This window comes from Plectropomus leopardus, chromosome 22 (genome assembly GCF_026936395.1).
Source record: "Plectropomus leopardus strain MGB_pleo_1.0 chromosome 22, ASM2693639v1, whole genome shotgun sequence".
NCBI lineage: Eukaryota > Metazoa > Chordata > Actinopteri > Perciformes > Serranidae > Plectropomus > Plectropomus leopardus.
Window position 1 is genome coordinate 7,752,089 of NC_142197.1, and position 16,095 is coordinate 7,768,183.

The window sequence follows — 16,095 nt, forward strand, 5'->3', positions numbered from 1 at the left end:
CAGTTGCAACACATACAACCACATTCTGTCAAAATATGCAGAGAAATGTGTGTTCGCTTTAGCGCGCTCATCCCCGCGTGTTCAAAGGAGCGTCGGCTCCACTGAAGACGGAGCGGCTGACATCACAGACGCCTTGTAGTTACATAACTCACTCTATATTTCTCTCTCTCTTTCCCACCTCCTCTCCCTACCCCCGTATCCATCTTTGTCCCCCTCTCTCCCTCCCTGCTGTCCTCCTGTCTCCTCCCTTTGTTTTGGTAGACGAAAAGATCTAGGACGAGCTCTTTACAGAATCTCGCCGTTTGCTTTAATTCTCCCCACTCACGCCATCGTGAGTTTTTTTTCCTGTCCTGCCAAATATTTGTTGGCAGGGAAAGAGGAGAACCGAGCTGCTGCCTTACTGTATTCTTTACTTTTTTTTTTTTTTTTTGCCTAAGGTGTGCCAAAGCAGGTAGCGAGAATCCCCCTGATAAGTGAATTAAGATCAGACAAAACTGCAAGATGTTTTTCGTCACTATTTCTGCATGTTTCATCAGACGACAGCGTGTCCTATCCGGGAAAGCAAAGCACATATAACACTAGATGTACAGTATGTGAATGAACGTAGACACATAGAGGGATTATAACTCTGATGACGCTCAAGTTTGAAGGATGTAAATCGTGTTAGAGTGCTTCTTTGTCTTGCGTGTCCCAGCAGACTTCACTCGAGCACCAAACGTAGACGTGTAATTACATTCTGGTCATGTGATGAGCTTTAGAAAGACATATTCTCAGCTCACATTCCCATCCTGTCCTCCCCAAGGGAAATAGCTGTGCTCGTGTTTTATTCTTTCTCTCATGTCTGCAGCGTAAAAAAAAAAAGTTGCCGTGTGTTTTTGTGTCCGGCACTTCATCATGAATGTCCAGGTGGATGCCGCAGCCTGGGAAATGTCATCTCTCCCGTTGTCCTTTGAGCTGGCTTGCTCAGCGGGACCTCCGAGATAGATTTTGCGTTTTTTTGTGGGATGCAGGAAGTTTTTTAGGGGACACTGAATGTGAGTACAGGTGAGTGATGATATACGGAGAGACGCAGCACCCTCCTTCACCTTGAGACTCCTGCAGCAGTCGCGAAGCATCGGAGTAGCGGAAGGAGGGGCAGGCGGAGCTGTCTGCGACATGATTGATGGGTGTATTTTGAGAACATCCCCAGCAGAGCGTGCCTGAGGCCTGGAGATTGGAAGGAGGATTCAAAAGAGTGTGTGGCAGGTGTGTGTGTGACGTATGCCTGCTGAATTATCTGTCAGCGTGTGTGTGTGTGTGTGTGTGTGTGTGCATCAGCTGAAGTGTAGTTTTTTAACTGTAACCAAACCAGCTGATATACTAAGTAAAGCTTGGCAGTAAATCAGTCTATTATCACCATCAAGATTTAAGATTTTCTATTGTGTGAGATTTGTCTGGAGTATTATTACGATATATTGACATCAGTTTTAAATGCAGTCTTTTTCAGGGGTCGGTTGGATGGTTATTTGATTCATTGGTTGGCCGGTTGGTTAGCAGGCTGGGTCGCTGGTTTGTTGGTTTGTTGGTTGGTTTGCAGGATGATCGGTCTGTCCACAAAATATTCCCATAGTTGTTTTTTTTTGTACCTTAGGAGACTGATATTTGGCATGGAGGAACGTGTAAAGGTGTGTGTTTGTGTATTTGGCTAAAAGGGGAATGCCAATTGGACTGGCCTATTACAAATAGAGGCATAACTTCCAAATGGATTCAGAGATTTGCCCAATTTTTTGTGAAAAGATTGATCATGAGCCCAAAGGTCAGCTGATTAAATGTTCATGCCAAAATTGGCAGAAAGTGGCAACATGTGGTTGCACGCTTGAACATGGTTGCAGCTTTTATGAGTTTGCACTTGTTTGAGTTTGGCTGTTATGGCCAAGTAAAAGTAAAAGGAACAACTTCATATTACAGTTTTTGGGAAAAAAAGAACAACTATATTTTTTAGGGGCTTTTCTGTCGTCATTGGACAGGACAGATGTAGCGTGAAAGAGGGAGAGAGAGGAGATGACGTGCAGCAAAGGGCCGAGGCTAGACTCGAACCCACGGCCTTTATAGGTGGGTCGCCCGCTCTACCAACTGACCCGTTGGGCGCCACATCACACACTTTTTTGAAAGGATTTTCTAAAGAACCAATAGTGATCTCTAGATTATATAATAATACATTGATCTAATTATTTACCTTAAAATACCATGATTTTGGAGTTTCCTATTTTTACACACTGCTAATTATTCCAATCTTGTTATTTATTTATTTTTTTCAATTGACTTGACCAGAAAATATATCACAATTTATTTCAATTTATGCTCAAAAAATGTTAATTTTGCTATTAAGAATTGCAAGCTACAAAGGTTTACATTTGACATAATTTGAACCTTAAATTTTGTTTCAAATTTGCCTGAAAAAATTACTTTAAAATTAATTTGATCATCATAATTTATATATATATTTTCAGTTAACTTATCATACAAACATTGTAATGTAATGTAATGCAGTTAATGTACATGCTGTGTGACAGACGGTTTAATCCATATTTCCTACTTATACTACTAAATGCACCCCTGTTTGCTTAATTAAATTCAATTTAACATGCTAAGATTTGATTATACTCAAATTAGCTTTTAAATCAGTTTGTTGCAAGACATTTTGACATTAAGCAATTTAAAGTATAACAGAATCCTGTAATTGCCTTTCAGACCACTTGTCCAAAATTTTACTCTTACGTCTTTTTTTGCATTTTTATTTGTCTGTTTGGCCCCTAATTGAGTTTAAAATTAGTTGAATCTAATTAACCTTAATACATAATTCTATCTCATCAGTAGCATCCGGGAAGCTATTATAGAAACAGGCTACTTTACATAATTATCCTATTTAACACCTCACAAAAGGGTCTCGCAAAGAGGCACTTTCCCTGCTCCGCTCGTGACCCCACGGGTACGCTGAGAGGGTTTAGTCGAGCAATATTGCAGATGGAAAGTAGAAGAGGAGTTGTGTTTTTGTGTGCAGCTGTATTTTTTTTTTTTAGCCAAATAAACCAGAACTTTGGAGGCAAAAGAGGAGAGAATAAGTGCCAGGTCACAGTTCAGTGCATCTCCTTCTGTCCCTGGAATGTCCTGATAAGCTACAAGCTTGTGAATTCAGGGTTTTTTTCTTCTCATTTTTATTCTGGAGCTTAACTATTGTCTGCTCGCTCTGAGACAGAGACCAGAGGGACTTTGAGGGGATGTAAGGACATGCATTTCTCCACAGCGCAGGTGCATTTAGCTGCAAAACAACTTGTGGGGGAAAAAACAACACAGTAGCTCATTGAAATGGAGCATAAGACATGAGAGAAGAGCACTGTCGCCAGCAAGTGACACAATTAACTGATTTGTTGTCAGAGTCATGACTGTTGCATTGACTTTTCCTGTCACAGTGGAGATGTATGGGTTTGTTAATCATCTTCTCAAAGACTTGAGCCAAGAGCTTTTTTCACTCTAGGGGGAGAAATTGCACTCGTGGTTAATGTCAGTTGGCCTGTGATGTGAAAATATCACATTATATGTCAGTGCATCAATCTGTGTCAGACCATGTCCCAGCCGGAGCAGTTTTATCACTCTAAACAGATATTCAGCCATATGATGGTCTGACGGCCATAAGTGTGACGGAGCTGCTGCACTCGTCCTCTGGGATCCTCAACATGTTGATGATGTAGTTACAGAAGCATATGCACATACTGAGCATGTGTGAGCATACACAGTTGTTTCACTGCACAGGCCCACAAGATAAATATTTATAGTGTATTAGTCTACACATCCCTAATTTGAAGGTGCAGGTAGGTGGACAGGAGCAACAACAAAACATGTTAAGCCACCTTTTTTTATTTTTTGGACAACGCAATGTTCTTTCTTTCTTCTTTTAAATTGGGTTTATTTTATCATTAGAATGCCATATATAATTAAATTTCAGGAAATTGCATTAAAATCGTTTTCAGTTCGCACAAGAAATGCCAACAGTTTGCACTACGTTTATTGTTTTGAATCAGTTTCATTTTGTAATTGCAGCTCTCTTGGCAGGGTTTCCTACAAAAAAGAGATAATTGATCTCAAGGGGACTTTCCTGGTTGGACGTAGTTTTTTTAAATTGAAAATATATACCTTGTAATGTGTAAAGAGAATAAACAGAATACAAATATGCTTTCAAAACATCTATTGCAGGACAACTACTTTTTTCATATTTTATTCATACTAAAATAAAATCAAAGCAGAACAGCAACATGTCCAGATACCCATGAATCAATTATTTTTTGCTTTTTTGGCAGATCCACAGATTTAAATATATTGCATGCATTTGATCTCTTGTTCAGGGGCCACACAAAATGTTTCTGAGGGCCACCACTGATCTGCAGGCCACACTTTGAGCAACTATATCCTTGACCATTTGCTTCCTCAAAAGTATAAAACCTGCATTATTAACATCCATGTTTCAGCCTCTGCTGATGTATTGCTGCGTTTCTTGGCACATTATTGCCACCTGTGGATCAGTGCATAGTGTGAATCCATGTTCTGGTCCAGCCTCTGTCCCTGAAGCAACCTTTTATTTTCTACCCCGCTGCCCCCTGTAGTGAAACAGAGGAAGCTAATTCACTTGTCTTGCAGGTGAAATTTTCTCTGCCAAGTCATGTTTACCCATCGAGCTCAGCAAAGCTCAGAAAATATTGCAACTGACAGGGCTGGTTAGCCTCCTACAAAGCCCACGGCGTCTTTTTATTTACATCTTTGTTGATTGTGCTTCTGATTGTGACAGGCAGGATTGTAAGCATCAGCGCACAAACTGGAAAATGGTTCCTTTGTTGACTGGGGAGGGAGGCGAGTTTATAAATCATAGGTTATTCTGATTTAAGAAATATTAAGGCTGGGCTCTGTTCATCAGCCCTTTCAGGTCCTCTGAAATATCATGTCTGAGTCACAGTCAGTAATTTTAGCCCTGTGTTTGCGCCACTCCTGAGGGGGAAAATAGTGATGAGAATATAAAGAAAGAACATTTAAAGAGTGCACAATCAAGCAGTTTGTTGTGTTTACTTTTTATACAGAAGGGGTTGTTAGATTTTTCAGAAAGTTAGCTGAGGTTTTCACCAGTGAAATTTCTGCTGATCTTCGAAGTGGACCTGCAACCTTGGATAATCTTAAAATAAATGGCTTCATTTTTCTGGAAACACCGCCATATATCACTTTGAAAATGGTGGGAATTGAATTCACAGGTGGTCTGAAAGTATTAATGTTCAGTCGGGCAAGCGGGCAGCAGGTTCTGTCCTGCTACAGAAACAAATAATACCTGAATGTAACACCTTATTTCACCCAGTGAGGTGCACTAGCTTTATCTTGATATCCCCTCCATACTAACAAGATAAAATATGACTAATTAAAAGGCAGAGATATTTACCTCAAGTGTCTGTCAGTGGGTCCACCACTTTGGTCAGAGCCATTGAATGGATAACCATGAAATCATGGTGGTGATCTCCTGACTTTTCATTTGGGGCCACCATCAGGTCAAAATGTAATGGCCAAAGTAATTACATTCCCATCTGCCCTAATTTGTGTTTAGTGCTAATTAAAGGACTACTTAACCCACAGAATGATCAGCTGTATATCAGTTACTCAGCCTGTTATACGTTGAATTCATAAAGAAAACTCTGTTGTTCTTGTATGCCTCCATAGTGAATGAAGAATCCAGGGGTCCACTATCAGCAACAGCAAAACTATATCACAACGGCATTTTACAAACACATACAACTCATGCAGTATTATCCAAGTCTCATTTATCCGGCCGTATATGCTCAGTGCTTCTCAAACAGAAAACCCTTTCTGATCAGAAACTGAACTAAAAGTGAATCTTATCGATGTTCTCGTCAAAGCCAGACTCCATTAACGAAAACAGTCATTTTAACGTCGCTGAACACAGGAGCTGCTGGTCTACTGCAGCCTCGACCTGTGTTATTATGTGACTTTAGTAAAGGTAAACTAACCCTTTAAAAACAGTCATGCAATAACACAAACACACTAACTATTTGAGGTAGTTAGTATACCAGCAGCTCTCATGTTCAGAAAGGTAAAATTGCCATTTTTTTCAATGCATCCTGACTTTAAAGAGAGCGTAGTTAAGTGTCGCTTTTAGTTGAGTTGCCCGTCAGAACGGCCTGTCTGTTTGCAAGTACTGAGCATACAACTAGATAAATGAGACTTGGATTATACTGCACAAGTTTTGTTAGAAAAACGGATGTTTTGGTTTGGTTTTGCTGTTGTTAAACGTGGACCCGGATGACTTCAATTCATCAAGAACTTTCTCTTTTTTTGGATTCTTGGTTCATCGTAGAGGCATGCAAGAAAAACAAAGTTTTCCTCAAAAAATCAACACAACAAAATGTGAGTAACTGATAAAAATGGTCTTTTAAGGAGTGAAGTATTCCTTTAATCTTAGCATGTTAGTGTTTTTACTCTGAGCGTGTTAGCATGCTGACATTAGCTTTAGCTTGAAACACATCTCTGCCTAAGTACAGCCTCACACAGACGCTAGTGTGGCTGTAGACTCTTTGTGTCTGTAAAGGGGAACTCCAGCAATTTTACACATCAAACTCTGTTTACAGGTCTCGAGGAGTTCTGCTGCATATGTGAAAAAAGTTGCATAAAGCTTTTTGTGGCTCCAGCGGGAGCTGTGTGAAGTCTGATAAATGGCCTCAAGTGACTTGTAGTTTTGACGACTACAAGTTTGAAAATGAAAACAAATGTGGGGAGCAAGAAAGAAGTGTTACCAGACCTCTGCAGCCCGCTCCTCGTCTCTGTTTGAGGCTGGCAGCTCGAGACTACATTAGCTGTTTCTGACATAACATGCATGAATCTCTGACAGAGGTGTCGGTGGCGGAGTTGAATTGTGGGTAATGCAGGAGCTAGATTTTGACAATGAAGAAGAATAATATCTCTGCTTCTGCTTTATCGATTCTGATCAGTTTTTCTAAAACTCCATTAATTTAATAGGAGTGCAATGGAGTACTCTTCTAAAGTTTGGGAATCTGTATTTATTGAAAATATCCTGAACTTTTATAAATATTGGCATTTACTAGAAGCATATTGGGTTTTTCAGTTTGGCCCCAGAGGAGAAACTTTTTTTTTTCACAGTAGTACCTGATATATATAACCTTAATTAATACCCTTTCAGAGGGTTCTACCTACAGCTCACCAAATGAGGTAATACCTTGAACCATCTGTGAAAGGTTTGACCGAGAAACCCCTAGGAAAGGTTCTGCTTATGTTCTACTGATAATCTGAATTTATTAAAAAATAGTCCACACTCTTACAAATAAACCAGTTACTAAAACCATATAGGGTTCTTCAGCTGTTCCCCATAGGAGAACCCTTTTTGATATCTTTTGAAATCTTTAATAGAGAACCTTTATTAAGGGTTCTACCTGGCACCCTTTAAGATGGTTGTACTTAGAACCCACCAAAAGGGGTTATACCTTGAAGCATCTGTAAAAGGTTCGACCCAGAACCCCATATAAGAGGTTCTACTGAGGTTCTAATGATTATAATGATTGTAGTGAAAATAGTCAACACTCTTACAAATAAGGCACTTACTAAAAGCATACAGGGTTCTCCAGCTTGTCCCCTTTTTTGGTTCCTGGTGGAACCTTTAATAGGGGTCTACCTGTAACCCTTTCATAGGGTTGTACCGAGAATTACCTTAAACCATTTGGGTTCAGCCTGAACTCCCACTTCAAGGTTTTAAAGAAAATCCTTCTGTGGTGTAAGAGGTCCACCCAGAGCCTTACTTAGGGGTTCCTTTTCATCTTCTATGGTTGCTAACAAAGGGGATTTGAGGATGATGATCTTTTAACGCCCATACTTTTAGCTTTCCTTTAAGATTTCTTTCTTAAAAAATAAGTTTTTAGGATAAAAATGGTTCTTCATGGAAACTTTTGTCTTACAAAGAACCCTGAAATACCTTTGCATCAAAAAACTGTTTCTTTAGAAGCAAATAGTTTTGGGTAGAACTTCAGTTTTTCAGGGAGAACCCCTTTGGGACCCTGTCCTCTGAGAATATACTGAGGTTTAAACTAAGAAGAAGTATCAACCTGTGTGCGCTGTGCTTTTATTGTTATTGGATATTAAATCATAGTTATTGTACCTTAGATAATACATCTATGAATTCAGTGACCTTTCATGAAGGAAACTCGGATAATTAAGGCCAGTATTGCAAGTTTGTCGGCATTTGTGAGACTCTCTAGTTTTGCTTTCAGTTTAGATAATTGAGGTGGGATTATAATTACAAAGAAATGGCTCTGCAGTAGCTGAGTTTGAACCTCTGCCCACAAAAACAGCAAACTGAACTCCATTTATCTGTGCAGAAGTCTTATATATTTCATTTGAGTGTGCTGCCAAATGTGTGCTCTAAACTCAGTGTTCCTAAACATCAGAGCGACCTCAGCCAGTGGATTTTGTGCTCGTATTGACCAAAAGAAACTTTGATTAATCAGTGGGAAGTTTTTTACAGTAAACTCACTGCTTGAATGTGCACTGCATTGACAGGTGACTTGATAAATGAAGCCCAGCACAGTGCAACAGTAAACTTTATTTATTTATATTGGTGACTTGAAAAAGGCTCAAGGTGCCGAAAATCGGTTCAGATGGTTTCCTCCTCAAAAGATGTAAGAAAGGAAAGAATGAATAAAGGAAACAGGACGTGTAAATCCCTCCGCTGGCTGTGGGACTGGGTGGTTTGCCATCCTCAGACCAAATTAGAAAAAGCAGAATGAAAAATGCACAAGCTTGTTGAGCACGAAATTTTAAAAAAAAAGCTCTGCTCTGTCAGACTGCATGTGAGATGAGAGGATACTTGAGGAAGGAAGAAGTAGGGATAAAAACGGAGAAGAAGGAGAAGAAGAAGAAGAAGAAGGGGAAATAAGGTGATATTATTGAGTAGCACTGGGGGAGAGAAAACGTGGGGAAGATGCCAGGATGCCTCCTGCTGGTCGTAAGTGGCCCTCCACCTGTGACTGCAGGATGGATGCTGTGGCATGACTAGAGATTGCAAACATTTTTCCACTCGCTTCGGGGCTCCATCATAAGAGCTCCTACCTGAAAATTTCACACCAGCTTGACATTTCCTTCCTGGACGCATGCAGCATGGCAGTGATAAGCAGCGCTGGCTTTATATGGCACACACGCACACACACGCACACACACACACTCTGTCCCGGGGAGTTAGCTCTCCATCGCCGGCTGCTGACAGAGAGGTTATAGATGACACTCAGTGGAGCCAAACAAAAGAGAGCGTGCAAAGAGACAATCCACCCAAGTTCAGCATTTATCAGCACAATGCTCAGTGAAAGTAACAGCATTTCTGTGTGTGTGTGTGTGTGTGTGTGTGTGAGAGAGAGAGAGCGAGAGATAGAGAGTGAGTCCCTGCAGCAAGGACACCACATGATAGCAAGACTGCTAAATAAGGGCTAGCTATAACAATTGCAGGATCATTTATTAAATTATATTTTAGTCCACAATCAGGTTCAATAACATCCAGTACATATCAGTATGCTGTATGTTAAGTTTGCAAACATTAGCCACCATGAGTTACGACTTATACCAGCCCAAATAAGACTGCAGCAGCAACCCCATGTAGTGTATTGAACTAGGCAGGGGCAGAGACACACGTTGTAAACACTGGGGGCTCAAACTAAGGGGAGTCAGGGGGCACTTTCAGGATTTTTGAAGCCTAAATGCAATCACCAGGAGTGAAAAACTAACATTAGGCTTTCAACAAACTACACATCGCCATTACAAAGAGGCTCTAAAGCTGTGTTCAGCGCAAATCGATTGTGTCGTCTTATTTAGCTATTTGTTTGAAACTGCCTTTTTAAAGACACATAAAACATTTCAAAGTTTAGTATTTACTGATGTATTTAAAGTTGAACAAAACTTAAAAGTCTCTTCAGCTTGTGTTAACCATAGACCTTATTTGAGGCTTCAAACAAAAAACTAATTTAAAAAACCCATTGACTTCGTGACGAGGGAACCTGAGGTGCGGAAATGCTAACTCATTTTTGGGTTTTGGGACTCATTACTGGGGCACTCTATTATGGCCCCAGTTTCATTTTTACCCCACGACAGTGCTCCTGATTGCATGTCACAATGCCATTTCAGCAGCAGGTCTTCAGAGTCAGACCCATTCAGGACTCTTCTCTTCCCTCATACTCTCAGACACAGGGATATCGATCTTCTCATCTAACTCAAAAAGCACATTTTCTCATAATGTTGAACTATTTACTTGCTGAGATTTGGGAACACAGAAGCATCGCTGAAAAGAAGTCCAAATGGGCAAACAGCACAAGCAATTAGGCAATCCTTATCGACATTTTGAGTGTTCTCATTTTGAGTTTCACCTCCAAAAACGCTCTTTGCAGCTCAGTTTGTGGAGTCTGTCTTCCCTCCTCTCTGCAGAGACATTTCTAGCTTCCTGCAGCTCCTCCGGTGGACATTTTAATAGAAAAGCTTTTCATAAGAAGACTGCTGAAATACACGACAGCCCTTTGATCTCCTGCGTTTGTGTGTCTATGTGTGTGCATATGAAAATGATAGTGTGTGTGTGTTCGTGTGTGTGTGGCGCCCAGTAAAGGTGAGAACATGAAACAGTCTCTTTCATATTTAATGAGTGGAGATGGGGCTAAGGAACGTTGCAGTGTTCACAGGAGGTATTCCCGTGGGCTGTCAACCTGCTCGCAGCACTTAGTTATATCACTCACAAGCATGTGTGTGTGTGTGTGGTAAGTATGCATTTTAGTGAGTGTGCAGGCAGAAAATAGTCCGTCCTACTGAAAGTTTAATAATTTGTTTGGAGGGGATGGGGGCAGGGGTTCAGAGAAGCATATGGCACGTGCATGAACACTGCACCAGCATTGTTTTGATTATTCTTTGCTGTGTGGGAGGACCAGGGGGGACGCACAGCATCCTCTGGAGTCTGTAAACTAGGCCAAGCAGTGCTAATAAATGTACGCAATGACCACACAGTATATGTTATCTTTGTGTAAGACTGTCTGTGTGTGTTTCTCACAAGCTGGAGCCGTGCCCTCCACCAGCCTCGGGGTCCTCGTGAGCCCGAGGTGCTTTAGCGCTCCCTCTGGTTGCTTCCCTTTCTGATTAGGAAGCATTTTCTCTGCTCTTATCTCCGCTCCCATCCTGATTAACTTCGCATTGTCACTAATCAAAGCTGGTCTGATTCTAAGCCGAGATGCACTGGAACACGCTGTCCCCGAGCTCCGGCGCTAGATTCAGCTCAGATGCTATATCAGCAGGAGCTTCTAACACGATGTTCCCAAACTTGGTTTTGAATGATCATGCTATTATGCTAAAACACTCCATTTGGGAATATGCTTTAAATGCTAATTGCTGCTGTCCTGGAAAGCAAACAGGGGGACTCCTCCTAGACACGTTTAGAAGAGCTGTGTTTTGTCAGTGAGCTGAGGGCTAAAGGAAAGAGGAGAGGGCAACTTCGATAATCCTGTCCAGCGTGACTGATCACTGTCAGGGGTTTGAGGAAGAGCTTTGATCACTGAGAACAAAGGCAGCATGTTCTGCAACGCTGTCCACATACAGAAAGAGGCTGAGAGCGCAGAAATATCTATGACTTTGCACCCATACCGTGTTTTCTTTTTAAAAGTTAGGACCACTTTGGAAAGTTAAAGCTGTCTATCTGAGCAGCACCTTTTAGCCATGTCAGCAGTTGCTGTATTGACGATAACGATGGTCTGTCAGCTTTAGTTCAGACTTAAATATCTCAACAACTATGGGATGGATTACCATGAAGTCACTGACGGGCATTTGTGGTCCCCAGAGGATGAGTCTCAGTGACTTTGGTGATCCCTTGACTTTTCCTTTGGTGCCACCGGCAAGTTGACATTTGTGGTCGTGAGTGAAATGCCTCAACAATTATTGTATGGATTGCTGGGAAATTTGCTGCAGACATTCGAGGTCCCTTGAGGATCAATTCTAATAACTTCAATGATGGTCTGATTTTTTGTTTAGCACCAACATAAGGTCAAAATATCAGTTTTGCTTTAGTTTATGACCAAATACTTACGAAACTAATGACAATCTTATCAACCTTATTCCTACTCTGTGTTTTGGTAATCGATAATTTTACAAATTTTACAAATTAGCGAATGCTAAAGCCATACAAAGCCTCTTCCTTGAAATTAATCACAGTGTACTTCGTACGTCATGGTGACCCTATTCATTTCTTACGAATGTTGTCCTGAACTTGTCTAACAAGTAGTTGGATTTGCGTTGTTTCATGACACTGCACGCTTGATAATGTTCTTTTATAAAACAATAAATCAAAAGTTTGAGCACTGACATTTATACTTTAAAATGTGTCATTCAAATTCCCCTCTCAGCATATGTGATGTTTGAGCTGTCTGTCATTTGTCAGTTTGACTGTCATGTGCTATTTGTAGGTATTGACGTTGTTTGCGTTAAAACATTCAGAGTCAAACTGTTAAACACCAGCAGAAGCTTGTACCAGTTGATCCTGTGGAGGTTCAGCTCCCTCAGGGTTTGTTCTAGTTCAAGCTGTTAATCTATGCAACATTTTCACATCAAAACACAATATTTACAACATGGAAAAGATGCAGGCCATGAATATTTCACTGATTTAAAAAAAAAAAAAAGTCGCTAGATCTATCAATATGTGGTGTTATTTTGCAACGTTTTTCTTGGAGAGGGATTCATTTGATGTGTGGCTTTAAAAGAGCCAGTAGCCTCTTTAAATCAATCAATGTGACACATTGTTGAGAAAACACGTTTGGTTTTTTTTCTGGTGTCTTGTCGCTATCCAGTTTTTATAAAAGATTTCAGAATATTCACAAGCCTGAGCATATGGCCAGTTAACATATTATCACGCCATCATATTCTTGGTAATTACCGACAGTAAAATGATGCTGTAAACTAATTCTGCTCACAAAGATGTTTTAATGCAAGATCAATATTCTGTTGCAAGTTCATTGAATAAACAAGCCCTTCATTATTGTTGTCTTATTGCTGCTGTTTTTGTTTTTTTTTTTGCAGAGCTTCCATACGGCTGGGAGAAAATCGATGACCCCATTTACGGCAGCTACTATGTTGAGTAAGTCGGGTACATCTTTAATATGTAATGGCGTGCTTTTGATTTCCAGCGCAGCGCGGTGGTGCTGTATTAATCATATTTATTAGGAGGAGACTGCAGCCAGGAAGCAGCTTCCTTTGTCTGGCTCGTGACGGCTCACTGTTTGTTTGCAGGAGGAAGTTCATTTGTCAGTATGTGCTAATCCATATTTCTGTGTCATCTTTCTGTCTGAAGCACTCACTGCATCTGTATCTGTAGATTAGCTCACGAGCAAAGATCTCCTTTGAAACATTGTGCACGTATCTTTGCTGCAGTAGCATGTCCTCTCTATTGAACCGCGTGTCCCCTCCCTGTTCAGAGGTGTCATTTCTTTGGCTGGATGCTCTCCACTTCAGGGCGTAGGGACGAGGCTCTATTTTTAGACAGGCAGGGGGAGTCATTTGGCTCGACTTTGCTTAAGAAAACCTCCAGAATGACACACACAGCCTCATGCGCTGCACCTCCCCTTCTTCAGATCTTCTCATTAGTCCATTTTACACAGAGATTGCACCATAGGAAGTACCTTCTTTGTGCCTCCTTTGCATTTGTACACAGAACTAAGCAACAGCAGCATCACTCTGCTTCAGTGTGTGATTTTAGATAGCATGCCTGCATCGCAGAAACAAAAGAGGTATGTCCTGCATGACGTTTAACAGGATACTTTGCTGATTTTCATCCAGCTTTGTATGAAAACAATGTGGATATATGGAAATGAACTGTGGAAAACTTTCCTCAGTCTAACCAGTACCTAGATACCCCTCCGTCCCCCTACAGCAAAACTCCAACAGATAATGCAAATTGGTGCAAAACACATCATTTGGTGGAGTTTCAGTGGCTCTCCTGGACTGTTACTCCAACTACAGGCTGCACATTTGCATTTTTATATTGCCTGCCACTCATGCTGCATATGTGGACACAAAAACTATTGAAAGAGACCATTACATATACCTGCTCCCTTTTCTGTCTCTCAAACTCTGACTGAAATCGATCAAACTATAAAACTGGGCAGTGCTGATGGAATGTAAAGGAAGATTTTGTTACATTTTAGTGCTCTGTTTAGCTGTCATAGTGAGAGTTGTGAACAGGAAGTTGGCACCATACTGCTCCCTGCACAGTAAAAACAGAGGCCAAAAAAACTGAGATCAAACAGTAAAATTAAGCAGCTGATTAAATATAACCCACACGCACCAGCTCCCATTACGTCACCAACCAGGCGAGCAGCGCACTGCATTCTGGTCATTTTAGGCTTTGTACCTCTTGAGCAAAAGTGCCATTTTTCACCCTTTTTTTCTGGTCATGTAGCACAGATTTCAAAATTATTTGCATTTTCTGCTGCAGTGAAATACTTCTTTCACACAAGAGGATCGGCCTTTAGTGTGACATATAACATAAGCGCAGGCAGAGCTTTCTAAACAAAAACAATGACATTAACATGGCAATAACTTTTATTAACCATCTCTGTTATATGGCGGCTGATCATGTCCTCTGTTCGGAGGAAATGGAGCTCCCAAATCTCTTTTTTGTTCAATTTGCGGACATTTCCGTTTGCCATCGGCTACTTTTTAAATCTTCTGGTACAGGGTCACACACATAACCCATCGTCAAAACGTCTCACCTGTCCCGCTCATGTTTCCATCCAGCTGGCTGTCCTTTTTATTCAGACACTGCTCTGTTACTACCTTCTGTGGCGGCTTAAAGGTGAAATGACTGTGTCTCTCCATCCCACAATTGTACCTTTTATACACAACGTCAAGGCGACATAATGGCGTCAGATTCCGCCTTGAACAGGCGATGTATAAGTGGCTATTGTCTTGCTTTTTCGTCATGATAATATAACAAAAGAAGTTGCCAGACCTTGAAATTATGTAACTATGTAAAAATGGACTTGTTTTGTAATTAGCACCGTGATACTGGTGTGTTCATTAAAGGATAAGGAGAGAAAGTGTGTGTGTGTGTGTGTGTGTGTGTGTGTGTGTGTGTGTGTGTGCGTCTGAGAGAGAGAGCACAATGCAGCCTCAAAGAGTGAGGGAAGTATCTAATGATGACTAATTATTTCACACTGGCAAATTACAGTATTTGTAGTCACTGACTATCCCCCCCCTTGCAAACTAAATTAAGAACGACGTGGGACGTTGAAGGAAATCATTGTTTCATGTGTAGGTTTCCTCCCAGTCACTGATTCACATAATTCTGCTTATAAGAGATGGGCTGAATGTCAGAAGAAAAAAGCCCAGAATCAGATCAAATCATTTTTTTTCTTTTTAAACTCAGAAAAGCCATTCTGCGGCTCTGTTGCATAATCTCAGGGACCGTCCATTTACAGTAATTAATCATCACAGCAATGGCTGCTGTAGTGCCAGGGTTTTTTAGATGTGATCTTTGCCGTGAGGGGGGCTGAGTTAAGTGTGTGAGAGTGTGAAATCTGAAATCTCCTCTGCTTTTTTTTTTCCTTTATCATCGTAGCCATATAAATAGAAGGACCCAGTTTGAGAACCCAGTCCTGGAAGCTAAAAGGAGACTCCAGCAGCAGCAGCAGATGCAAAGCCAGGGTCTGTCCTCACTGCCCCTTCCCACCATCTACAGAGGTAAGACCGCCAGGCTTTCACAGGAAAAAGACCACTTATTCAACATTATTAGGGAATATAGTCATCTTTCGTCCGTATAGTATAGCACCCTATCCGAGTCAGTTGTTAACCTTTTCAAGTTCAGTGTTTTTTTTTACATACAGCCTCACAAAGCCTCTTTACTTGCTTCAAACATTGATGTGTTGTACCTTTTCTGTTTTATTATAACCAAATGAACAAACATTTGATCTGAATAGTTGCTGTCAAAAATCTTTGGGGATAATTATGGATCAAAACATGTCTGTTGGGAACAGGCCGATTGCTTGGCCT

At 40.9% G+C, this 16,095-nt stretch overlaps 1 protein-coding gene across 10 annotated transcripts in view; it reads left to right on the forward strand.

The window, feature by feature from the left end:
• The window catches only part of magi2a (membrane associated guanylate kinase, WW and PDZ domain containing 2a), a 255,042-nt gene that overhangs the window by 182,732 nt on the left and 56,215 nt on the right, over window positions 1-16,095 (forward strand). For all 10 annotated transcript variants that reach the window (XM_088073045.1, XM_088073039.1, XM_088073040.1 and 7 more), the window contains 2 exons: window positions 13,126-13,183; window positions 15,665-15,786. In XM_088073045.1, coding sequence (XP_087929171.1) covers window positions 13,126-13,183; window positions 15,665-15,786 — 180 coding nt within the window. The remainder of the gene's footprint in view (window positions 1-13,125; window positions 13,184-15,664; window positions 15,787-16,095) is intronic.